Raw genomic sequence first — 27,034 nt, forward strand, 5'->3', positions numbered from 1 at the left:
TAGATTGGCACTACAAGAAAAAGAATAAACACATTTTTTGGAAGAAAGGAGTATTTTGAAGGGGGTGGGTAATGATGGCTGACTGGTAGCCCTAAAGTAGTCAGGCAAAATGACAGGTTTAGGCTTTAGAGTAAAACTGACCTGGGATCTTGTTCTTCCCCAAAGCAGTCCTGCAGCCTCGAGTAAATCATACAATCTTCTGAGTCTCAGTGTCCTTCTCTGAAAATGGAGGTAATAATATTTACCATGCCAATATGAATATTAGAGAGATAAATCAGAATACTCAGCACATGCCAACCATGTGGAGAGGGGCTATTATTCTGACTACTAAATTTGATGCTTATTTTTAAAGTATTTATTGAGTACCTATTATGTGCTTGACCTTGGACTAGACACTAAGGATACAGTGGATAAAGATCAGACTTGGTCTCATAGAACTTTGATTCTAGAGAGGAAAAATAGACCTTCAACTTCTAATGACACAGATAATTTTTTTTCCCAGTGCTGGGGATCAAACTCGGGGTCTCACAAATGCCTGGCAAGTACTTTACCACCAAGCTCCACCTCCAACGCAAGAAAACTAATTTATGATCCAATCCCAATCATGAAAACTCCTAAAAGGCACGGGATGTTATGAAAATACTAAATAGAGGCCAGCTAGAGTGACTCCTTTGGAGGGCTGTGAGGCCACCATGAATAAGCCCCATTGAAGCCAAGGCATGAGATTGCAGGGTTAAATGGGGACAGGTGAGAGGAAGGGGACAGGGTTCCAGGGAACTTCACAGCTGAGAACACAGCTGAGGACCAGTGTGGCTGGACTTGAGCAAGCCACGGGGAGAAAGCCAGAGGGGAGGCCAGAGGACATAGGGTTGGCAGGCCTTGTTCAGGATCATGGATTTTATTACTAAGGGGAATGAGAAGGTATTCAAAAGTACGGTATTCGCAAGGGAGTGAGATGATCTAGTTTTTCTATTAAATGTGTCACTCCTGTTACTCTGAAGATGAAATACTGGAGCAGGAATTCAGTGGAAAACCTGGAGTCACAATTAAAAGACTATTGTTATAATTCAGGTGAGAGATAGTGAGATTAGAGAGTAGGATAACAGAGATAATGACAAAATAGCCATGTAGCTCCTATTACAGTGCTTCTCAAACTTGCCTGATGATAAGAATCTATGAAACTTGTTAAAAATACAGGTTACCAGGACTCTGGTTTGAAGATTCACTTTCCGTGGGTCCAGGGTGGAGCTGGCAACTATACCTTAAACAAGTTTCCTGGCTGATTTTGATCCTTAAGCGAATTTGTTCAGTGTTAATTTGCAGAGCACACTGAGAAACAGAACTTCTTTTTTCCTTTATAAACTAAACCCATATTCTTGTCACTTTTCAGAACCCCCACCAGTCAAGGCAAGTGTAAACTTTTACTTCACATAATAGCCTTTCTATTTAGAAGTAAAAGCACTTTGGTTATATTATTTCTGATATTTGGACCATCAAAATCCATGTTTCTTTGCATGTTCCTTGAAATATGTTGTTTTTTTTTTTTCAGAGTTAATAGAGGTGTGATTGTTGGATGAAGCTTGAACGGGCTCTCCGTGACTGCCAGAACTTGACAAGGAGCAGCTGGATTGGAAAGAGACAGCATGGAGGGTCAGTCTCATTCTGTATTCTGCAAAAGTCTGGCAGAGGTAAATGGCACCTCCCCAATTCACTGGTCATTGAACTTGGGACTTTGTTACTTGCCCCAAACTCTAATCCTGCCTCTGGAGGAAAATATTAGGACCTTATGTGGATAGTTTCCTTGGAAAATTCTATGTATTCTCCATTTGGAACATTTTTTTGCAGTGTACCTATCCAGCTGTTCCTCTGTCCACTCATCTCCAGAAAGACAGAATGGCATAGTGGTTAAGAGATCATGCCTAAGAATCTAGTGTTCCAATCCTGGCACTTTTGCTCATTTACTGAAGAATTTACTTAATCTCCATCTTCTTCAGTTTTCTCATCTGAAAACAGAAATAATAGTGGTGTATTAATATGTGAGGGTTGCTACAACAAAATTCACCAGACTAGGTGGCTTAAACAACAGAAACTTATTTTCTCACAATTCTGGGACCTGGAAGTCCAAGATCAAGGTGTTGGTAGGGTTGGTTCATCTAAGACCCTCTCCTTGGCTTGTAGATGGGCATCTTCTTCCTGTACAATCACATGATTTCCCCCTCTATGTGTGCCTGTGCTCTGATCTCCTCTTTTCACAAGGAACCCAGTTAGATAGGATTAGGGCCCACCCTAATGACCTCATTTTCCTTTAAAGCCTCTATCTCCAAATAGGGGTGGTCCCTGACTTGCCATGTTTCAATTTATAATTTTTCAACTCTATGATGGTTCAAAAGTGATATGCACTGGTACTGGACACATGTACCCAACATACAGTGAGGGCTCAACATATTTTTTTTTTAAGACAGAGAGAGAGAAAGAGAGAGAGAGAGAGAATTTTTAATATTTATTTTTCAGTTTTCGGCGGACACAACATCTTTGTTGGTATGTGGTGCTGAGGATCGAACCCGGGCCGCACGCATGCCAGGCGAGCGCGCTACCGCTTGAGCCACATCCCCAGCCCAGCTCAACATATTTTGAATTGTGATCTTTTCCCAAGCTAGCAATATGTAGTATGATTCTCTCTTATAATGCAGGTGGCAGCGCCATGGTCAGCCACACGCCATGAGAACAAACAGCTGCTGTTCTACAATGTACTATGTTGCTAAGCTATGATGTTTGGTAGGTTAGCAATATTAATGCAATATTTTCAATTTATGATGGATTAAGAAGTGACCCTGTCATAAGTCAAGAAACATCTGTACAGTCACATTTTAATTTATTAAGGATCAGGACTTCGACACATGAGTTGGTGGTGGTAGGGGCAGTGCAACTTAGCCTGTAACAAATGATATCTGCCCAGCAGTTATTTCCAGGATTAAAAGACTGGACACATGTACCCAACATACAGTCAGGGCTCGACATCTATTGTTATCTGCTCATTCCCAATGAAAACTGCTATGTGAGGTACCATGGTTATAGAGCTGAGATGTAGTAAGGTCTTTGCCCCTGGGTAGCTTATGTTCTAGAGAAAGCAGATCAAGTAAGTAAACAAAAACAGAGACAGTGGAAAGCACTAAAACAGTCGTGGGATAGAGGAGAAATGGAACTTTTTCTATAAAGGTCTGGAGAGTAAACATTTTCCATTTTGTAGGACACAGCTACTCAACTGCGGCAGCCCTCTTGTTATGGTTTCGATATGAGATGTCCCCCCAAAAGCTCACATGTGAGACAAGGCAAGAAGGTTCAAAGGAGACATAACTGGGTTGTAAGAGTCTTGACCTAGACAGCGATTTAATCCTCTGGTAGGGGCGTGGTAACTGAAGTGGTAGGGTGTGGCTGGAGGAGGTGGGAATCCGGGCATGGCTTTGTATATATTTGTTTCTGGTGAGTGGAGTGTCTCTCTTTCTTTGCTTTCTGATCACCATGTGCTGCTTCCCTCTGCCACACTCTTCCTCCATGATATTCAGCCTCACCTGGAGCCCCAAGGAATGGTGCTGGACTTCTATGGACTGAGACCTCTGAAACCATGAGCCCTCAAAACAAACAAACAAAAAACAAAAAACAAAAACTTTCCTCCTCTACCATTGTGCTGGTTGGGTCCTTTAGTCAAAACAATGAAGAAACTGACTAAAACACCTCTCATCTCTCTCTGAGCTGCAGCCATTAATTAAGGAAATACCAGATGAGCAGGAGCCACGGGGGATGAATAAAGGACCAGCCGAACACACAGAAAGAGAAAAATATGGGGCCAGTGGAGTCGCCAAACTCTGGTGGAGTTTGACTGACCCAGAGCTAGCTCAGCAAGCTTATTACAGAGGTGTCACATTGCATAGGGAAAGTTTCAGGAAAGCAGGCAGACTGAAGGACACAGGACTGGGAGACATGGAGGTTACCTTGTTATGCCTAGAATTCTCTATCCCTGGGAATTGGTGACTGAGTTCAAGTTTCCGACCGATAACTCTGAGCCTTTGCAGTTTCCTTGGGCCAGTGTCACCATAGCAATTGGGCCATCTTGACCTGTATCTTCACACAGGCAGTTCCCAGCCCAATGCAGTCATGAGAGAGTCAGACTGTGATTCAAATCATGGCTTTCCACACTCAGCGGTGCCATGTTATAGAGTAGAAGCAGACATTCACAATATATAAACAAATAAGCATGGCTATGTTCCAATGAAATTTCCTTTATGGATACCGAAATTTGAATTTTATTATAATTTACTTATATTTTTATTTGTTTTAACCTTGCAAAGATTTAAAACCATTCTTAGTTTATGGGCCATATAAAACTAGATGTTAGAGCAATAGATTCATATTCTGGTGTGATATCAGCAGGTAGTAGGGACACAAATACACACATGGGTGGTCAAATGGCTCCTTTAAAGTGGCTTTAAACTCCCAGGGATGGAATGGCTTTTGTAGACCTGTCAGGCTCCTCCTGATCTGAACAAGAAGCTGTGCACACAGGATAGGCACAAGGTGACATCAGTGTGTTCACCTCAAGGGAACTTCAGACATAGGACTCACAACAATAGGGACAAACCTGCAAAATTCCTTCTGGAGACCCTTTTAGGTATCCTGTGTCGTGTCAGAAAAAGCACCATATCTGGCATTTGTCCCAGATAACATGAGTTTCAGACAAGACAAGTCCTTGTGGCGGGCAGAGAGGTTAGGGCAGGGCAGGGAACAGGAAATAGGAGCTACTCAAAAGCTGACATTCCATCTTGAGCATTGTATAATGAGCTGGACCATCGCTGTTGTTTGGAATATACAGTTCACCCACCTCTGCATGTTTTTTTACCCAGAAGAAAATTAAAACCTGCCATTCATACTCTTTCCACTGGATTACCAACTGGAATTCTAATTGTCCTGGGATTGTGTGAGCTGTATCTCCTCATTTCAGTCAAGCACACATATGGTTTATTTGGCCAAGCCTAGACTGTTGAGAAATCTGTGACCTTCACATGAGGACTCACTCAATAGGATGAGCCAATCAATAGGGTCAGGACCAAAATTGAGAGAACATCAACCTGGGGAGGAAAAAAAAAAAAACACCATCATGTTCACTCCTGCCAAATACATGGGAGATGTTCATGAAAAAATGTACCCCCAAATCCCTTGAATTTTATTTTTGACAAAGCCTTTGTAAAGATGGATGTCAGCTGACTTTCTTTGTACTCAGTTAATATTATCTGTTCCACATTGTGAAATAAATTAGGCAGTAGGGAAATGATCTGTTGTTAAAGCAACAGTTACTTGCTTTGTCATAAAAGATAATGATCAGGAGCCTGAGGCTAGAGGATCATGAGATCAAAGCCAGCCTCAGCAACTTAGTGAGGCCCTAGGTAACTTAGTGAGACCCTGTCTCTAAATTAAAAAAAAAAAAAAATGGAGGGGGAACAGGGAATGTGGTTCAGTTGTTAAGCCCCTAGGTTCAATCCCTGGTACCAAAAAAAAAAAAAAAAAAGATAATGAATCAACATATGGTTAAAATACATTTTAGGAGTCAACACATAAGTAAATGGAACCATTTCAAGGGCCACATAGCTCATAAGAACTTTCATCTTCAAAACCAGGTATTAAATTTTGAGATGTGTTTCATTTCAGTCCATCAGTCAACATATACTTATCAAAACTTTCCATGTCCCAAGCACTGTGCTACTGGGGTACACTGATAAAGAGACAGATAAGAATGAAACAAAGAACAGATTAAGATGGAGAAACAAGGGAAGGACTAGTTGTCTTATTTTTAATTAGCTGAAAACTATTCATGTGATAGAGTAATCAAGAATGACCTCTGCAAGGCCACCTGAGACATTTAAATTTGAAATCCCAGGCAAATGCTGAAGTGACTAAGGACAAATGAAAGACATGTGCAGAAGACCCAAGCAGAACCTGGAGAAGATAGCTGCAGTCACTGGTGGGTTTTAAGAAGAGGAAGGATGTGATAAAGCTGCAGAAGGTGGGAAGTGGAAGTGAGGGAAAAAGTTAGAGAAATGGTTTGCACAGGGCAGCAGCATATAGATTTAAGATGTAATCTGAAGTGGCATGAATGAGGCTTGAAAATAATTTGACACAGAGATGGGATTGAGAAAAAAAAAGGAATTCTCCAGGACTCCTGTGTTTCTGGCTTAAGGTAATTTCTTCTGTTTATTTCCTTGAAGGTACTTGTCATAATTAAAGCAAGTTATCATCTTGTTAAATTAACTGTTTACTTGTTTATTTTATCCATCTACCCCATAATGCTGTCCAATAGAACAGCAATTGAAGCCAATCCATGTAATTTCAATATTATAGTAACCACATTAAAAAAGATAGGTGAAATTAATTTTAATGATATATTTTTATGAAATCCAATACAGTATATCAAGAATATTACTTCAACAGTAACCAATATAAAAACTTAATGAGATCTTTAGTATTTTTTGAAAGAAGTCTTTGAAATTTGGTGCAAATTTTATACCAACAGCTCATCTCAATACAGACTAGTCCCATTTCAAGTCCTCAATAAGCCCCTGTGGCTAGGAGCCTTATATGGGACTGTACAGATCTAGAGTATGAGGCGCTGGGGACTGGGAGCTGGGGACTGGGAGCTGGGACTACTTGGTCAGGTCCACTGTTGTATGTATCTCCAGCAAATAAAACATTCACTGGCATGCAGTGAGCATTTGGTATATTTTGAATGGGTGAATAAATGCCTGGTGATACAGGACTTATTGGAGCAATCGTTTTGAGAGTGAAGAATGAAGCTTCCATTCTGGACTGGTTAAAACTGAGGTGTGTGTGAGACATCTAAGTGAAGATGACAAGTAAGGTAGTAAACATGAGAGTCTGGGACTGAGAAAATAGGTCTGGGTGGAGATGTAATTTTGGTATATTGGCATTGGTACCAAATTCTAAATCCAAGGTAATCACTGGATTACTTTGAGAAAGAGTGCAGAGGAAAGGGCTCAAGACTCTTCCTAAGAAATAAAGCCTAATTGTAATGCTTTCAGTCACAGAGATCATTTCAATACAAAGAAGTGTGGCCCCAGAGAAGTCAAGAAGCCCACATGGTTTATGGAAGAACCAGCTCTAGAACTCAAAAATCTCCATTGAGGATTATTTAAAGAACAGTTTAAAGCATGAGGACTACTCATAAGGAACCCTGGAGGTTTGTGGAGGGAGTGTATTTGAAAATACACAAACAGCTGGAAACATCTTTCAAATTTGGAAATAGACCAAGATTACATTTGAGATTTCTTGCAAATCTCCAAAGTACCTTCTGCCTTTCATTTAAGTTTCGTGTGTGTGTGTGTGTGTGTGTGTGTGTGTGTGTGTGTGTTAGTTACTGGGAACTAAACCCAGGGCCTCACATTCACACATGCTAGGCAAGTGCTCTGTCACTGAGCCACATTCCCCAGCTCTCTGCCTTTCTACCTAAGTCCCCCACCCCACCCCACCCCCAGTACTGGGGATTGAACCTAGGGGTGGTCAATCACTGAGCTACATCTCTAGCACTTTTAATTTGGGACAGGGTCTAGCTAAACTGCCCAGGCTGGCCTGGAACTTACAGTCCTTCGGCCTCAGCCTCCCAGGTAGTTGGGATTACAGGTGTGCACAAACCTCCCCAAATTTAACACCTAGAATTCTTTTCAAGCGGTCCCTGCTAGAACTCTGTTTCTCTACCTTAGAAAACAAAATTCAACTCCTCCAGCTGATGTAAATTAATAACCACTCTATTCAAGAGAAAGGTCACTTGCAAATATTTATCAAATATGTCAATGCAGGCCAATTAAACTTCTTTGTTGCCCTCAGGAAACACAGAGCAAATGAAATGATCTAGTTTTAACTCTATAGCTAAAATGACCTTGAATAAAGCTGTCCCTTTCCAGGGCCTCACTGTTGTTATCCATAGAAAAGAGCAGTTAAACCAGATGAACTCTAGTTCTTAAAATAATTTATAACTCAGCATTATATAGGTCTGTCCACACATTTAATTTCAATTTTAAGAAGTCTTGAGAAGAACGTTTTAAAGGAAATCAAGAAGCTGAAATAATCTCACTTCCCGAATGTTATGTGGCATAACTATTACATACCCCGCTCAAGGTTATTTTGAAGACTGTATTAGATAAGCCATGTGAATGTGTTAGAAATTAGATATGTAGTGATTGTTCAAGTAGATATTTGAAACAATGTTCACAAACTTCCCAACTGAGGTAACTGGCCCTCTTATTTAGCGTTAGGGCATATGACTTGTTACTTGTGCTGAGTAAATGGTAAGTTATGTTATGTGAGAATGAAGAAAGCTGTACAATCTTGGAATCTCCAGGGAGCCCTTATCTTTGAATTTTAACAAAAAAGATAAAGGAATACTCCAAAAAGAAGGCACAAAGAATGTGGGAAGGAGGGAATTCACAGGCAAAGGAAGGAGACAGGAAAATAAAAGGCCAGTTAAAAAGAATTGCAGAGATGGGGAGGGGCAGTGGGCATCAGCAGGGCAGGGACAGGAGCCAGTTAGACTGGGGGCGGGGGTGACTGCTCCGGTGACTTGCCAAGCTGGCACCAGGCGGAGGAGGGGAGCAGGAGGGAGGGACTTGGCGAAGGGCAAAGGCAGAGCAAGACTTAAAAGGGGGATGACCCTAGCTAGCTGATGCCACCAGTGACCTCCGACGCCCAGGGCCAGGGGACCCCTTGAGGGATACACGGGAGGAAAGGCCAGAGAGCTGAGACAAGTCTCCGACTCCTGAAAGAAACGCACTGACCTCAAAGGGGAGACCCCTCGAGGTGCCCAGCACTCCGCTGCCATGTGCGAGCTATACAGCAAGCAGGACACGCTGGCGCTGCGAGGGAAGTACATCGGGTAAGGGCTACCCAGCCCGAAAGAAAGGTGCATGGGGTGGGAAAGCGTGCAAAGAGCCGAAGCTGTACCGGAGAGTGAGAGAGAGACCTGCGCACCTAAGCTCGGCTGGGCTCCGGCCAGCGGGTGCGACGCCGCCCGCCTGCCGCGCTTGCGCACTCGCGCCCCCGCCTGCCTCTGCCCGCGCGGTGCTCCCTGGCGCAGCCGGCCAGCCCAGAAGCACCCGCATCTGGCTGCGCTGGCGGAGGCGATCGTGGGCAGGAGGTTGACGACAGGCGGCTGGAGGAGTTGGCGACCAGAGTTTACTGCCACTCGATGCATGGGCGCCGCCACGCCCACCCAGCCCGAGAGCTTGAAATGTGTGAACCCAGAAGTAGTTTTGGCAATGAAAACGAACTAATATTGACATTTTTTGTTTGAAACAAAAGGAGTGTGTGTGTGACTTGCATGCTCGGTTAAGCCGTAAAGGGTTAATCTAGCCAGTGGAAAAACTTGAAAAAACTTGAAAGCGGGCAGTTCAGTTACCAGATGCCCATACTCAGCACCACCTAGGTCTCCCAAGCTGTGCCCTCACTTCGAATATAAAATGCTGTGTTCCCCCCAATCTTCTTTGTTTTGCCCACATTATAAACGACTTGTAATATAATGGTGAGTCTACAAGATTGACCTGAACTCTGGTCCTAGTTGGGTGTCACCTTACCTCTGTGAGCTCTGTCAAATTCATTTCCTGTTTTATGAAAGTAGGTATAACATTCTGCTTTAGAGGAGCGAGCAAATGAAAATCAGGGTTAGCATTTGTGTATTTAAAAAAAAATACATGTAAATATGAATGATTGATTAGTGGTATTAGCACTAACCTAGTAAGACCAGTTGTCAGCAGTATTGCAGTTGACTGCTGCAGCCGACTGGTGGGCATGAGAGGAGGAAAAAAGAACAGAAGGACACAAAAAAGAACAGAAGTAGTGTCCTCTTTGGGGAAAAGCTGTGCATTTTCTCATACTGAAGCTTCTAACCTCAAACAGGGAAGTTTCTAGATGGTTTAGGAGACTAGTTAGAGTTCAACCCCAAAATGGGATAAAAATGGCCAAATCCCCCTCCCCATAGCTGTTCACCACCCACTTTTTCTAATCACCCATTCTGTTAGTTTTCAATCCGATGTAATTAGATTCCACTGGAAATCTAATAGTTTCTGACATGATGAGCAGAACAAGTTCTAGGGTGGGAGGAATGTAGCTATGAACTGACTGAAGAATTTTTACCTGAAGTCTGATGGACAAGGTGGGAAACTATGTTTAAAAGGCAAGGTGAAGTCTGCAGCTTTCTGTTCACATTCATAGCAAAAGGTTTTCTGTGGATCTTAACTAGTAGGTATAAACTAATAGTTGAGCTTGAATCAACAAGAAATTTCTCCTTAAATATTATTTTCATTTTAGATTGTTTTAAAACTATCCTAGCTACTTTGGAGGCTGAGGCAGAAAGATTGCAAGTTGAAGGCCAGTCCAGGGAATTTAACAAGACCCTGCCTCAAAGTAAAAAAGAAAAAGGGCTAGAAAGGTAGCTTAGTGAGTGAATGCCCCTGGGTTCAATCCTCAGTACTGCAAAACAAACAACTACCTCAATGAGAGACTGAGGATGTAGGACTTCAGTGATAAAGTGCTCTCCTTGCAACTGTTAGGCCCTGGCTTTAACTTCCAGCACTACAAAAATTAAAAATAAAAGCAAACTCTCTAGTAACAAATATACCAACCTGAAGCAATTTTAAAATCTGAAGTTGCTATACACAATAATCAATATACTCTCTTATTTAAGAATAGAAAATCCATTTGATATAGGACAAATTCCCTCAAAATATGTGGAAATAGAAGTTATCTACAAAATCTCCTTTATAATACTAAACTCTGTTATTTTTTTTAGTTTTTTTATTTCCCATATTGGTGCATTGTAATTATACATAATAGGAAGATTTTTGTTACATATTCATACATGCATATAACAATGTAATTTGGTCAATACCACCCCTCAGTAAGTTATTTTTATTTAGCTTTTAGTGCTGTTCATCTGTTTTTGGGGAGTGTTGGGGGTTACTAGGGATTGAATCCAGGGCACTTAATTACTGAGCCACATCCCCAGCCCTTGTTTTTTTTTTTTTTTTTTTTAATTTCTTACTGAATTGATAAGGCCTCACTAAATTGCTGAGGCTGGCTTTGAACTCAGAATCCTCTTGCCTCAACCTCCCAAGATGCTGGGATTACAGATGGGCACCATCGTGTCCTGTCTCTTTATGTCTTTATAGAGTAGATTGGAAGGAAAAAAAGAAGAGGCAAAGTCTACTTTCAAATCCTTTTTTTTTTTATTATTAACTAACTAGCTAATAAATCTTGATCAAGTTTCTTAATTTTTCTGTGCCTCAGTCTCCTCACTAATCAAAATGAGGACAACAATCCCTATTATATAGTGTTGTTGGATTAAATGAGATAATATTTGTGAAATATGTAATAGTTTCTGCCATACAGGAAGCATCAAAGAAAAAAAATACTTTTTTTTGTTTTAAAACAAAATTTCCCAAAGGAAAATTAGTTATTGATTTGTGTGATTAGAGCTATCTGCAAGTTAATGATTCTTGTGCCTCTAAACTGAATTGTCAAATCATGGCAAATTTAATATAACTACCATAAGAAATATGAGCAGTGGCATGAATGGGGGATTATGATAAAACGTTTGCAGGCTGATACGAAATGGAAAAGAAAAATTGCACATCATCCAGGTTGTGTTTTCCCTTTCTTTTATGTAATGGTAATTTTCCATTTAGAAGGACAAATACTGAGTTGTTCTGCCAGACCAAAGTATTTCCTTTGATTATTTCTAGGCCCTCTTGCGAAGTTTTCTTTGCTGCGGATCCCATCAAAATAGTGCGAGCCCAGAGGCAGTACATGTTCGATGAGAAAGGAGTACAGTACTTGGACTGCATCAACAATGTTGCCCATGGTAAATGTCCTGTCTTTGTAGTTCTTTGGAATAAGTGTTTATGAAGCAGTTATTTATCTCAGGAATTGCAGTAGCTGCAGCCTCTTTGCTGAATGGGCGAATAAAGGGAAAAGTTACAGTTAAGTGTGGAAGAGAGAAGAGCTCAACTTTTGTCTTGCTTGCTTCAGAATTCCCCTCAAGTCCTGAGCACTTACAATTGTCACTTATTTCTTGGGCTCTGTCTAAATTTTAGTGGGACATTGTCACCCAGAAGTGTTCACAGCTGCCCTGAAACAGATGGAACTGCTAAATACAAACTCCCGATTCCTCCACGACAACATTGTTGAGTATGCCAAACGCCTCTCGGCCACCCTGCCCAAGAAGCTCTCTGTTTTCTATTTTACAAATTCAGGGTAAGTTTCTGGTTTCCTCCGCATCCTCATTTCAGTTAAATTCTACCTTCTCTCAAGTACACCTTTCCTTTTGATTCATGGTGGAGCGTGGATGTCTGAAAAATTTGGGTGAGATTCTCACCAGTCACCAAGTGACCTCACATTAGGAACTGGACTTTCTGTTTCTTTTGTCTCTTGACTCTGAATCTTACTGGTCAAATGATGCTCCCCTCTTCAGGCAGTAGAGTAAGTCGTTAAAGAAGCAATAGGCCAGGATAGTTCTTTCAAAACAATAATGAGTTTTAGCAAAGAAATAAATCTACTAAACAAGTTTTAACTTTTATATGATTTTTGATTCATTCATTTTCTTACAGAAGTTGAGTGTATTTCCCCAACATAAATGGAAGGAAGGAAGGAAAGAGAAGGAGGAAAAAAAAACAGAAAAAAGGAAGTGGGGTGGGGAAGGAGGAAAGGGGAAGTTCAAGTGAATAGGTACATTCCAACTTTTAAATTCTGTGAATTAGAATTATCATGTATCTATTTGCAAACTTGGAAAAGCTGTATATGCAGCAGAAATCCCATTTTTTAAAGTTATCTATCTATCTATCTATATGTATGTATTAAAATTAACTATTGTAAATACTATAAATGTTTGCTTAATGATTTTGTATGATTCACTTTTCCATAAGCTATTTTAAAACCAAACTTATAATCAGAATATTCTTTTTTTTCTTTGTAAAGAATTAAGAAGATAGTTTAGGATCTATTATTATAAAGCAATCTTGCCTCTAATAAATGTGATATTTTTACTTTCATTTACAAAGCATTCCATGTTATTAAGTGACCTTAGTCACAAAGAACACTGTCCCCAAAGACTGGATGCAGATCTAGGACAAAGAATAATGGCCTTGGGGTTATACAGGCTTTAATTTGAATCCTGACTCTACCTCTTATTAGTTGTAAAACCTTTTTCTGGTTGCTTAACCTCTCTGAGGCTCTTTCCTCATCTATATAAAGAAGACAAAGAAACTCCTGTGGAGTTGTTCTGAGAATAAATACTGGTAAGTATTCAGCATAATAAAGCAAACAATAAAGATTCCCCAAATGATTATTTTCTTCCTCCCTGTATGGGTAGTATATTTAGACTCTCTAAACCAGTTAGGGGGGAAATGACTTCCATGCCATAGACATTGAGCCAATACAAGTTTGGTAGCCAGGCATGCACCCTTGGCCTCCTATTCCTCCTCCTGTGATCAGCTTAGTTCAGGCTTCCTAAGAAGTCCTCAAAGATGGTCACCTAGGATAATGAGTTCCATCTCATTCCACCATCTTTCCTTCTCTCATAACCCCTTCCCACATGTATGATTGCTGAACACCATGTATAACCAGAGAATTGAAATGTTGTGTTCCATTTGTGTATGATGAATTGAAATGCATTCTTCTGACATGTATAACTAAGTAGAACAAATAAAAAATAAATAAATATTTTAAAAAGATAGTCACCTAATGATGGGGCTGGGCTAGACTTGACATGGGCAGCAGGTCTGTGATTTTTACTGGGCAGCTTCTGTATGTCTCATTTTCTATTGGAAACCTCTGGGAGACTTGGATTAGAGAGTGAAATGAGCTCAGGGTGGGTAAGATTGAAGAGGAAGAAAAGGACTTCTTACTACTTAATAAATTTCTGAAAAAAAAAATAACCTTACAACTTTCGTAATTAACATTTTAAAATATTTTATAAAGAGATCATCACATTGTCCCCTCTCTCTACTCTGTTATCTTACTAGATCTGAAGCCAATGACTTAGCTTTACGCCTGGCTCGGCAGTTCCGAGCCCACCAAGATGTGATCACTCTGGACCAGTAAGTCTCAGACAGATTTCTAATCAAGATCCCCCCTCAGACATAAAACTGTTCTGATCATATCTATACTAATATCATAAGCACATGTGGAAGAGGGCAGACACATGGGACAATGTTTTTTAAATTCTGTATGAAGGTGTCAAGGCCAGCTTAAATCCAGAGGATAATTCTTTTCATACTGGCACATGGGGAGGGCTGCACTTGGTGCTGGGGAGGCTGTAGCCTCATGGGCTTTGCATGAATCAGGCTGAATTTTCACACAGTATTTATTCTGCCACTACTACATCTAACTCAGTCTTCTTTAAAAGAAAAATAGTATTTGTTTTGTTTTCATGATTATCCATTGTAATTAATTTTAAAGGTAACAATTTAGAACAAATTTTTAAAGGAACCCAACAGCCAAGTAAGTTTGTGACAATTAAGTCACATTTAATCTTACCTCTCAAACTTGATTTATTACATTTTAAACAAGAAATTTGACAAGTTCTATATTTACTAGGGAGGTTTTTATTTTATTTTATTTTATTTTCTAACTTCCATCCCACAATCTTCAATTGCAGAGGGGGGAACTAATTATGTCCTTTATTTTGTGCCCATCCTCCCATACCTATAGACAACTAATAATGTGTATCTTTCATTTTATTTCATGTAAAATGTGTACCTCTTTTAATTTTATAAAAATTAATTTGGATCTCTTTTTCTGTTTCCACCTTTTATCCCTTGTCATTGTGCTTCAAGAACTCTATGTTGCTAGGGGGACATCTGTTCTATTCTTCTGAGTGCTGTCCAATAGAAATACAATGTGAGCCATATAAGCACTTTAAAATGTTCTAGCAGCCATTATAAAAGGTATAATCCTTTCAATGTTCAATCAATATAAAAGATACTAAAACATCTTACATTCTTTTTTGTAGTAAATATTGGAAGTCCAGTGTTGGTTTTGCACCCACAGGACATCGGAAATCAGACTAGCTACATTTCAAGCACCCAACAGCTACATGTGGGGAAGGACTGTCGCAGGAAATCTCAGTGCAGTTCTAACTATCTGACAGCAGTCCCCAAATACAGATACTGTAACTGCCACCTACCTCCAGCCACCTCAAGCAACAGTGCTGCAACAAACTTCCTCATACCTGTGCCCTTGATGACCTTTCTGAGAATTTCTTAGGACACCCAGAAACAGGACTGCTGAGCCATAGGGTACCTAGAAATACTGTTAATTTGACTAAATACTGTCACGGTTGTCTGAAAAATGGTAGCAGCATCCTACACAGAAGAGTTCCTATTTTCCACTAAAATTTATCACTAAAAATTTTCACTAATGTTTATCCAGCTAACTTTTTTAAATAATTTTTACCAGTCTAATAGGTATAACATATTTCTCAGTGTCATCTTACTCTACATTTTTCTAATTATTAATCTGAGACTCTCTTCATATGCATCTTGTGGTTTGGGTTTTTTACATATTTTTTAAAGATGTTTCTCCCCTTCTTCTCAATCCCCATCTCAACCCCTCCAGATTAGAAAGATGTTCTTCTATTTATTAACTATTTCTCATATTGAATCAACCTGGCCCCCACTTCCTTATCGTTTATGTATGGATGTACCTCTGAGCTCTTTTTCTGTTCCAGTGGTCTATATGTCCTTATTCTATACCATACTAATTTTATTATGGAGACATTATAGCCTGTCTGATCTATGCTGGGGCAAGTTTTTTGCTTTATCTGTTCAAGCCTTTTGTAATTTCCTTTCCAGGTCTCTCCATTATATTTCTGCAAAAAAACAAGCAAAAAATATCATAGCCACTTGTGTTTTAAATGAGAGGAATTTCATGACCATTTGGTCACCATAATCTAGGTTTCTCTTGAACACACCTCCTGTTCCTTCCTAATTACTGTTTGCCTAATATTTGCAATTGGACATCCTTCAGAAGTCATCCCAAACAGAAACACATGCCCATTCTTTGAAATAAAGCAGTTTGTCATTCACTCCCCAGTACTCCAAAGAAATAAAAACAAAAAAAAAATTTAAAAATAAAGTTGTTCTCAAAATTTACCAATATACAACTATCACATATATTTGAAAAATACATATGTATAGAATTTTGCATGAAGATATAGAAAATAATTCTTTAGACAATCTAATTTAGCACTAGCAAAAAATTAATGTGAATTTCGCTACTGAAAAGAAATTACCTGAGGCCTTCCATGTATGAACAGATTAAATGGCCAGAGTCACCATGAAAAATTAGATCTTATAGAATTAAACCCGGCATCAATGTGGATGTATGCATAGGGTTAATAAGCAACACTATTTTTTTTATACATTAGAAAAGCATCCTTCCAGAGAAATCTTGGTTACTATTCTTTTTCTTTTCAGTGCTTACCATGGTCACCTATCATCTTTAATTGATATCAGTCCATATAAATTTCGGAAGGGCAAAGATGTCAAGAAAGAGTTTGTTCATGTGGTAAGTATCTGACAATCCTAGAATCAGAACACTAGTACTAGAAAAATGCCTACTGATAATCTAGCTCAACATCATCAAAATGAAACCAAGGCCAGGCAGTGTGGTACATGCCTGTAATCTCAGCTATTCAGGAGGCTGAGGCAGGAGAATCTCAAGTTCAAGTTCAGCCTAGGCAACTTAATAAGACCCCGTCTTAAAATGAAAATTTTAAAGGACTGGGGATACAGCTCAGTGGTAAAGCCCTCCTGGGCTCAATCATCAATGCTGCAATGAAAGAAGGAAAGAAAGAAGGAAGGAAGGAAGGAAGGAAGGAAGGAAGGAAGGAAGGAAGGAAGGAAGGAAGGTAGGAAGGAAGGAAGGAAAGAAGGAAACCATAAAAAAGAAAACTAAGATCTAGAATAGTTACATGACTTGCTAAAGTCTAAGGACTAGAGACCAAATGTGGCTTTAGTTCACTGGTGAGTATCATCACAGGCAAGTTAGTGCAGTAGTACAGTATGTTGTTCACAGCTGTCATTTCATTTTACTTTCTCCTTGATCAATTCTTTTTTATACCACTCATGCCAATTTAAAATTCAGAGTTAAATTGAGTTTGCATGACTTATAAAATTTATTCTATTGCTACATTATTATATAGATTAATTTAAAAGTCAAATAAAGAAACCAAGTTGAGAAACAGTGAAATCCATTTGGTGTGTTTGTTAACCGAGGATCTGTAGGCTTTCTTAAGACTATTATTCATATCTGAAGACAGTGCTGAAGCACTCTTTATATTTCTGAATGATTCATATGAATAATATAGTTGATAAGTGTTGATTCATTTTAAATATAGAATGTTTAATATGGTTTCCATTCATTGACATTTTTGTGTGATATAATTACACTTGTTGATTTGAATTTGCTACTTATGTGAATAGAAACAAAGTTTCATTTATAAGGTTCTGAAAGCAAATCCAAGCTCCTGTTCATAATTCACAAGGTCATTTCTTCACAGAATTCAGAAATGCTAAGGAAAAAGAACAGAAAAACCTAGAGTCACTTAACTCGACATGATCAACTTACTCCCATGCCCTTGTGGGGGAAATGCTTTTTCAAAAAAGTTTATTCAAGAGGTAAATGATGAGAAGCTGAATCATGTGATGTTTTCAGGCACCAACTCCAGATATTTACAGAGGAAAATATAGAGAAGACCACTCAGACCCAGCCAGTGCTTATGCAGATGAAGTGAGGAAGATTATTGAAGAAGCTCATAACAATGGAAGGAAGGTTGGCTTTTTCAAAACACATTAACACCTTTTATAAAATGGATTGAAACTGTAATTCACAGTAGAGAAGAGAAAGGATTAGATCTGAATTCCCTTTCTGTGCTTCTCTGGCTACATTTCCACTTGGTTCATGTTGAGGGGGAAAAAAAAGCATGATTACAGTCACACCTCTTACTGTCTACTAATACTTATTCTGGAAATGCAAACACCATCCTCATTGAAGAACTAGTAGCCTACTTCTGATCTCTTCATGGTATGCAGGGTCTGGTCCAGAGGGATTGGGGATGAGAGAATTAAGAAAGGTGATAAACCAGAGAAGACTCTTCTGAGATGAACATAGGGGTTAACATAGGGTGAAGGGACAGAGTGGCCCTGGAGTCTCAGGATCAATGTAGACTTCCCACAGGGCTCTTCCATGGACATAGTTCAAGCTTCCTTAAATTACACTGCCTGGGCTTGGTCTGCACCTGGGTAAGCCAAGGCAGAAAAATGTCCTTCCAATATGGGCCTGAACTTCAGAAACAGAGTCCTCAAAGGCTTTTCTTTCTTTCTTTTTTTTTTTTTTTTTAGTCTTTATCCTACAAATTCAGCTTCATCTTCAATTCTCATCCAATTTGAGGGTTACTTATGTGGGTATTTGATGCAACTTGATAATACTTTGCCTTTAAACTGGCTTATGGCATAGATGTAGCAATTCAAAAAGAAAACCCCTTAATTTAAAAAAAAAAATTAAAAATGGTTTACTTTTTCCAATTAACTTAAATATTTTTGTCATTATGACTAGAGATCTATTCACATTTCTTCACTATTTCTTCTTATCCATCCATTTTCCATATCCTCTTTTGAGATATATCTATGCAGATATACCTAAAACTCTAGCTGTGCTGGGGAGCTTTATACTTTCTCTTCAAATAAAGCCTATACGTCTTTACATCTATGGTGGTAGTCAATGCTTTGAGGGAAAAAATTACATTATAACTAGATCATATAGGCCTTTTGTCACTAAAAGAGAATCTGGATAAGTTTTTGAGAATATTAGCATTTGGTAGTTTGGGGGTTAATGCTGTTGTGTTAACAATGCTAAAGACAATGAGAAAATACAAGACTGGTGCTTCTGAATGATGTGCTTGCAGACCCATGGAATTTTAGGTTAGAAATCTCTGGAGTCCAACAGGCTTATTCTATAGCTAATACCTGACAGTGCTAACAAGTGAAGAACTTAACCCAAGATGATACAGTTGTAAAGGAGTAGTCTGAACTAGACCCTTGGTTCTCTTGATTTATCTGATGTTCTTCTTGCATGTTCTCTTCTTACTTGAGCAGTTTCTATTTCCTACTTTTTCCTTAGTCTCTAAAATACTTCATATATAGTTCCTATTGTGAGTTGCCTAACTGTGAGGGAAATGTGGCTCAGGTCAAGACCTAGAAAATATAGTAAAGTAACAATCACATATGGCCACAAGCCACCTTTAGGCCAATTCTAGCTTCAAGAAGTCCTATTTCACCAAGCTGGCTAAAAAGTGCCATGGTGATGCCTTGGAAACCTTGGTAAAATGTTAGAGGGTCTTCTCAAAGCATCAGTCTTTTTCAGATCATCCTAATAATGAAACCACTGCACTTAATTAATGATGCAGAAATGGGAGTTCCCTCTCATCTTCTCCATTTCTCTTGGTAGCTTGATGGGTACCCTAGAATTTCAACCACTAATAAGATCATTTGCTTTTCTAGCATAGACACCTTTTGTTTTTAATCAAAAGGCTGACCTGCCACTTAACAACAGTTCTGGCCACTTTTTAAATAACCAGCTCTATAAGCAATCCTCTTTCTTAGGGGGTTAGAGGGGGACCTAATGGACTGTGACTCCATCTTCTCTTGTATAGATTGCTGCCTTTATTGCTGAATCCATGCAGAGTTGTGGCGGACAAATAATCCCTCCAGCAGGCTACTTCCAGAAAGTGGCAGAGTATGTACTTGACGTGGGCACCATTGGTCAGACTGAGGGCACTGTGACAATTCTCTAGGGCCATATTGGTTGCCAATACACTAAAGTACTCCCAGGTTGGCTGGTAAATAGCCACTCCTGAGTGCCTGCCATCCCAGGACTCTCGGATGCCCCCTTTTTCCTTCCCCAAGATCCAGAAAATAAAGGGTTTGCATATGGCCCAGCAGAGCTGTCTCCAGAATTCTGTGCAAGTCCCTCATCTGGCATCCTGTCTGATTGGCTGGCACCTAAGCCTTACCAATTAGTAAAAATGTGAAGATTAACCCTGCTAAAAACTACTCATTCAATTCTTTCTCTTTCCACTTAAAACACTGCAATATAGCTTACTTTAAGCAGCACACACGCATTAACAGTGTGGAATATATCCAATCTAGAAATTGTATTATTATATTGTGACATATGTGTGGGATTCTGAATAATTTAATACACATCAAGGCTTCAGGTTAACAATGCTTTTTTGTCTTAAATAATCTACATCTTTTTTCCACTATTTTAAAAATTATTTTTATGTTTATTTTTTGTAATAATCTATATATTTATGTGTAGGTCTGGGGACACTTGGTAATCTGAAGGCATTAAAGTACACCTTTGCTTTTCAGATATGTACACAGAGCAGGGGGAGTGTTCATAGCTGACGAAGTTCAGGTAGGCTTTGGCCGAGTTGGAAAACATTTCTGGAGCTTCCAAATGCATGGTGAGGACTTTGTTCCAGATATTGTCACAATGGGAAAACCCATGGGCAATGGCCACCCAATGGCATGCGTAGTGACAACCAAAGAAATTGCAGAAGCCTTCAACAACGCTGGGGTGGAGTATTTCAATACGGTAAATTTTGGTCTACCAGTTTAACTTTTTTTTTTTCATTTAAAAATTGTTTTATTAAACCTACAAAAATTTCAACTTTGTAAATAATCAAAGGACACAACTTAAAACAGCAACTAGATACCATTTGTTCTAATCCATTCATTACAATATAAGAGATTATTATAATACTTAATGCTGAGCAGAGTGGGATAAGACAACTGCTTAACACACTATGGATGAGAGGATAAATAATAGATAGATGATTCTAGAACTGGATTTCCCAGGAAGAAACAAATGTTCAACAAATGTTACAAATGTTCAAACCATACTGACTCCTGATCTTAAGTCTAGAAATTTGTACTAAAAATGCTCCTTATATGGCTATTGACTAAAATGTAAAAATGTGAGAAAACTTAAGTACTTAACAATAAGGACATGACTAAAAATTCTACAACTTTAATTCTAAGAGGGAAAAATAATGCATGTTCCTACACTTTTTGCCAGTGTAGTAAAGACTAAGACTGTTTCACCGGTAACCACACGAGGACCCTCGCCAAACAAAATTTTATTGTATATAGCACAGCATTCCTTATATTTTTCTGATGTGTCTTTTTCTTCCTAAAACAGCCTCATTAATTTTTCTAGTAATAGCTGGCTATCCTGTTAAACTTTGTCAGTTAGAATATATTCACAAACAATATGATCTTTTTGTATCATGATTAAAATTCCCAAGAGACTTTTAAAGTATTTAGATGATTCAGCATTATAAATGTTATACAACTATCATAAGAGATAGTAAATTTTTATCTTTGGGAAATTTTATTTTCATGGCTTTACTCCCAAAAGTTTTTAAGCTTTAGCCTTGGAAAAATTCTTGTGGATTGTACAATATGTATACAAAATTTGTGAAAAGCTAAAAGTAAGAATCAAAGGACATAGATTAACCAGAGAAAATGACATTACTTAGCTATTTTCACTCAGCTCTTCAAGGGTAGAAAGCTCAAATTCCTTCACTGAATCATACTCTGAAATCCTTTATTTATAATATGATGTCTTTTTGTTTTTGTTTGGATGAAACAATACATTCCTTGATAATCCTTCATACCAGTTATGCAGCATGCAAAATAAATTCTGGAATGGATTTCCACTCAATCCTAAATAAATAGAATCATACTGTATTCTAAATCTGAGAAATTAATATTGTAGGAGAAAATGTTATTAAAATCATATTTTCACTTATGAATGTGGAAGCTAAATTTCTCATAAATGAAGCAATATCACTAATTCAATGGTTCTGTCTTTCTTCTGAAGTATGGAGGAAATCCAGTGTCTTGTGCTGTTGGTTTGGCTGTCCTGGATATCATTGAAAAGGAAGACCTCCAGGGAAATGCTATGAAAGTAGGAAATTACCTTATTGAGTTACTGAATAAGCTGAAGGCTAAGCACACTTTGATAGGCAATATTAGGTATGTTTACTATGAAGTTGTCTTCTAGTTATTTGTTTTTCCAAAATAGAAGCTTATATTTTACATTATAAATTTAAAATAAAGTATATAAAACTAAATCTAGAAAACACTGAGAAACAGAATGCAAAAATCATTCTTCTTTCAGAATACAGATATCATCACTGTTAACATTTGTGTGTATATCTTTCCTTTCATCCTGTTTCTTTTTTATAAATCTAGCATAATTTCAGCTCCCCCCAAAATGAAATGAAGACATTTAAGGTAATTCTAAACAATCTATGCAAAATTATTTAAAATGTCCTCCTAGAAAGTTGGATATTTTTCAGATACATATGGATATCTACCATCATAAATATCCTGAGAAACTAAATGGCATGAAAAGGTTGTTTTAGGTCCTTTCCTTTTATAATTGAGAAAAAAATTCATGGAAAAACTGTTTCAAAAACTAGAATTAACCATGAACACTGGGTTGGTTAAAAATCAATAACAATTCCACTTCAAGGGTATCACATTCAGCTTTAAACTAAACTGAATTTTGGGGCAGTGTTAACTTTTTGTGACAGTGCAGTGTTCTCTAGAATGTGTGTCAAGTTTTTCTTCCCCACCTTCCCAGGGGCATCGGCCTTTTTATCGGGATTGACTTAGTGAAGGACCATGAGGAAAGAACCCCGGCCACAGCAGAAGCCCAGCATGTCATCTACAAGTAAATTCACCTCCACATCTTTTGGTACCTTGGCCCACTTGAAAGCTTGTTTCACTTACTCTTACCTCTCCAAAAAAGGAAAATTTAAGACACATGCAGTTTATAAATGTGGGCTTCTTGAATGCAGAGTATATGTCTGCACTGTGTTCCCATGGTCCTTAAGCAATCTTTAGCTGTCATTCATATACACTCACACATCTTTTCTACACTAATTAGGATGAAAGAAAAACGAGTACTGCTCAGTGTCGATGGACCTCATAGAAATGTGCTTAAAATAAAACCACCCATGTGCTTCACTGAAGAAAATGCAAAGTTTATGGTGGACCAACTCGATGGGACTTTAACAGGTGGGTACACAGATATTTAAGATGTCTCCTGGCCTCCTCCTCAAAACTCACTGCCTCCCCACAGCCTCAGCCTCAGCCATTCATACCATGAGCATCTTGTGTCCATGATGGAAGTGAGGGAGGACAAATATATAACTTTCCATTTAGAACTAGAAACAGCTGAAAAATAACTACACTTCTATTTTTATTATTTATTTTTACTTTAAATAACGAGGATATTAGCCAGGCACTGTGGCATATGCCTATAATCTCAACTACTTGGGGAGGCTCATACAGGAAAATTCTAAGTTCAAAACCAGCCTGGGTAACTTAGACCATATCTCAAAATAAAAAATACAAAAGGTTGGAGATGTAGCTCAGTGGTAGAATTCCCCTGGGTTCAATCTCCAGTCACATACACGAAGGGGAAAGGGAAGGAGAAGGATTTTAAAACTGAATGTCTTCATTACATCATGTACTACAAATACCACAGCATATAGTTTTCAGCACAGTACCATTAAAACACCTAAAACATTTTAATAAAAATTATTGTCTACAGGTTAGCAATTTTTATTACATGCCGAATTGTTTGACTTTGTGTGTTTAAGGTTTAATTTTTTCTTTTCATTGAAATAATATTTGAAATATTTGTTAAAATATCTTGGTTTGTTCCAACTTAAGTTTTTTACTTTTGTTTATCATTCAGAATTATAGCCTATCATGGGAATTTGTCTTTATTTACTCATATTATGCTATTAGGTAAATTTGTTTTTCTGTTATGAACATAAATTGGGTTAGAAAGTAAAAGCCCTGGGGCTGAGGTTGTGGCTCAGTGGTAGAGTGCTCAACTAGCATGCATAAGACCACATAACAATAAAATAAAGATATTGTGTCTACCTAAAACTAAAAAATAAATATTAAAAAAAAGAAAGTAAATAAGCACTGTAAATCCATGTTTAATATCATAAAGCACTATTGAAAAGTTCATTCATTTCTGTTGTTGCTTTTAGTTATATTTTTAAGATTCAACTTCCTGCTTACTTCTCACCTTTCAGGGTTAGAATAAGCCTGAGAATCCAGGAATCAATATAGCATATGAAATCGATAATTAATGTTTGGAAACTTGAGAGTTAGCCTGTTCACAATAGGATAACTGTCTGGACTCAGAAACTGTGCTCACACCCAAACATGGCAAGCATTCCTTAGGAGCCTGTGTGTCCTCAGTCCCCCTAGCACCCCTGGAAGAAAGGATATAGGTTGGGAAAGCAGAAGCCAACTCAGGGCTTGAGAATCATTTGCAGTGGGACAGAAAAAAAATTGTTCTAATAAAAATTTTAAGCCAGAAGTTTTAATAGTGATATATATACAGGCATACACTACCATGCCTGGCAGTAGTGACACTTTTTAAAACACACTTGCCTCTGCATTCTTTAGAATAAAGATATTCTGATGGACACCAAAAGTTTTTTTTTTTTAAGGATTTTTCTGTTATCTGTCTTTTCCATGATATCTTCCTTGATTTAGCTATAGAAGAAGCCATGCAAGCCAAAACTCAAAGTGTGGTCTCTGAGAATACCCTGTGCAGAACAAAGGTAAGAGTTGGCTACTTTATTTGTAGGGGAAAAGTGGAAAGCTTTGGGAATTTAAGAAAAAAAATTGCAAAACTTAAAATGACTTGTATAGTGGCTATTAGAAGAAAACAAGCCCAGGCTAGGATTGGCTTGTTGTTGCAAATTTGAGTGCACAATTAAATTTCCAAAGTCTATATCACAGTATTCGAGAGAAATAAAGCAAAAGATCCATTCTTACAGGATCATTTCTATAACACACACACACACACACACACACACACACACACACACACAGGAATATCCTCTGCCTGCAAAGAGAGCTTTTTCAAAATATAGAGAGAGATGGTAATAAATGACCTAAGCTGCATATCTGCCTCTGGTTCCCACGCATTGCTCTTTACCATCAGCAGAGGCGTTTGTAGTGTGGCTCCACAGTGCCAGAGCTTGGTTCTGAAATGAACTGAAGTGGAAGCTTCTAAAACGCAGCCGGGGAATCATCTGGCACTAAGTGGCCTAGTTTCTGCATTTGATGTGTTTCTAGCACAGGGGCCTTTCCATTCTCTTCCCAAGCTGCCCAGGGTGTGAGAAAGAGCACCCTGGGTTAGGAAACAAAAAGGCAAAAACTCGAGAGGTTTTGTTGCATAACTTGTTATTTGTTTGTGGCTTAGATGCGTGAAGGAACACTCAGTGCCCAGAGGCCGCCCGCACATCCAGTGCAGTCAACACTCTTTTCCATGATGAAAAACACTGGGTTGTTTGAGTGAGAGCAAATGATTTGCTAATGGGAATGTTTCTGTCTCTTCACTCAACACAGGAATATAGGAATCCATTTTTATATGAAGTTCAAGAGCAGTTTTTCAAGTCTGGGATAGAATCATAGCTGCAAAAACACATTGACCCAGCACTGAAAAGCATCCTGCAAAAACAAAAGTTCACCACAGGAAATCCCTTTCCAGAGTTAGCAAAATCAACACACATGTATGAAATTTTGACTTAGAGTCCCAGATCTTATGTTGCCATCACATTTCAAATGTCTACTGAAGATACTAATAAGGGAGTTAGAGAGGAACAATCAATATTGCTTTGTCTTGTTCTTTTTTCCCTGGGGTTTGTGTGTGTTCGTCTGTGAAGTAGGTCTTGCAAAGGTTGGGCTGGTGCAGCGGTGAGAGTTTTGTGTGTCTGTCTTGCAGATGCACAAGGACGCACATGTGGAATTGCTCAGTGACAGCATCAATGACCCCACAGAAAATCCCAGCAGAAAGAGAAATGGAATGTGCACAAATCAGCATTCACTGCTCAGTAAAAGGCTCAAGACATGAGAGATTAGCATTATGAAGTCATCATTTTCCAGAGTTGCAGAGAATGAATGGATACGTCTCATCTCTTTGTAGTTCTATTGTACTATCTACAGGTAGAGTTTTCATTCAGTTTAGATTTGTAAGGAAAAAGGTAAATGAGTAATAAGAATAAACCAAGTGCAATTAAACTAAGCCAAGATTACTAATTCATTCTCTAGCCTATTAATTCCTTACTTGAGATTTCTGAAGTTACTTAACTTGTTCTTCTAAATTTAAGTTTGGAAATACAAAACTAAGATGGCAGTTTTACCTCTCAGGTTTCAATGTTTGAAATTAAAGAACTGAATATAATAGATTCTTAACTTTGGAGACTTGTACATTAAATATGAATTCTATAATGGTTTAACATAAAAATATATTTATGGACTGTAATAAATAAAAGATGATGTACATTTAAAAATTTACTAGTAAAGTGTTTACCCTTCTTTTGCAGAGAATGTTAAAGGTTGGGGTGCCAAAAAATCAAAGTCATGTAGAAAAAAATCATATGCTGCAAATATTAAAATGTGAATGAATAATGACCTCTGGTGGGAGACTTAGTTAATCATCACCCTGTGGAGACAGGGAGGGGAACAAGAAGCATACACAAACGCTCATCTGAGTGTTTCTGGAACAGCAGCAGTAGCCAAAGCACAGCCTTTAGAGTCTGGAGACTTCAGCTCTGTCTACTAAAAAATTGTGTTACCTTGACCTTTTAACCCATCACCTTCCTCTATCACAAGTTTATCATCACATATACCCCCTTACCTACCCAAGTCGGAACATGTTATAGGCATACACACACACCCCCTAGCTTGACACCGATAAAATGAAGTGAGGAAACCCAGGACTTCAAGGGTTTCTTTGTTACATGATGGTCCCAGGAGACATTCACTAATGTACTGAACTGGAAGAAATTTGAATTTTAGAGTGGACTTTT

The 27,034-nt window shown here is 38.4% G+C and overlaps 1 protein-coding gene across 2 annotated transcripts; it reads left to right on the plus strand.

Moving 5' to 3' along the window:
• Positions 1-933: 933 nt before the first annotated feature.
• Positions 934-26,456, plus strand: ETNPPL (ethanolamine-phosphate phospho-lyase). 2 transcript variants are annotated; one of them, XM_081304674.1, is made up of 14 exons: positions 934-1,071; positions 1,550-1,688; positions 11,799-11,917; positions 12,150-12,309; positions 14,076-14,150; positions 16,530-16,620; positions 17,770-17,886; positions 19,766-19,848; positions 20,487-20,712; positions 22,003-22,157; positions 22,771-22,860; positions 23,077-23,207; positions 24,711-24,778; positions 25,948-26,456. In XM_081304674.1, exons 3-14 carry the CDS (start codon positions 11,863-11,865, stop codon positions 26,074-26,076), a joined length of 1,380 nt encoding a protein of 459 aa, XP_081160800.1. In that variant the 5' UTR covers positions 934-1,071; positions 1,550-1,688; positions 11,799-11,862; the 3' UTR covers positions 26,077-26,456. The 2 variants fall into 2 exon arrangements, with proteins under 2 accessions (XP_081160800.1, XP_081160799.1); XM_081304673.1 differs by lacking the exons at positions 934-1,071; positions 1,550-1,688 and adding an exon at positions 8,727-8,935.
• Positions 26,457-27,034: the final 578 nt, after the last annotated feature.

The sequence above is a fragment of the Spermophilus citellus genome (genome assembly GCF_964194105.1).
Source record: "Spermophilus citellus genome assembly, chromosome: 8".
NCBI lineage: Eukaryota > Metazoa > Chordata > Mammalia > Rodentia > Sciuridae > Spermophilus > Spermophilus citellus.

What these genes read in the sequence shown, in the direction of transcription:
- ETNPPL (XM_081304673.1), top strand. Translation starts at nt 8,880, where the DNA reads ATGTGCGAGCTATACAGCAAGCAGGACACGCTGGCGCTGCGAGGGAAG. An exon ending in TACTTCCAGAAAGTGGCAGA is followed by an intron (nt 19,849 to 20,486) that starts GTATGTACTTGA and finishes TTTGCTTTTCAG; the next exon opens with ATATGTACACAGAGCAGGGG. An exon ending in ACTTTGATAGGCAATATTAG is followed by an intron (nt 22,158 to 22,770) that starts GTATGTTTACTA and finishes CCACCTTCCCAG; the next exon opens with GGGCATCGGCCTTTTTATCG.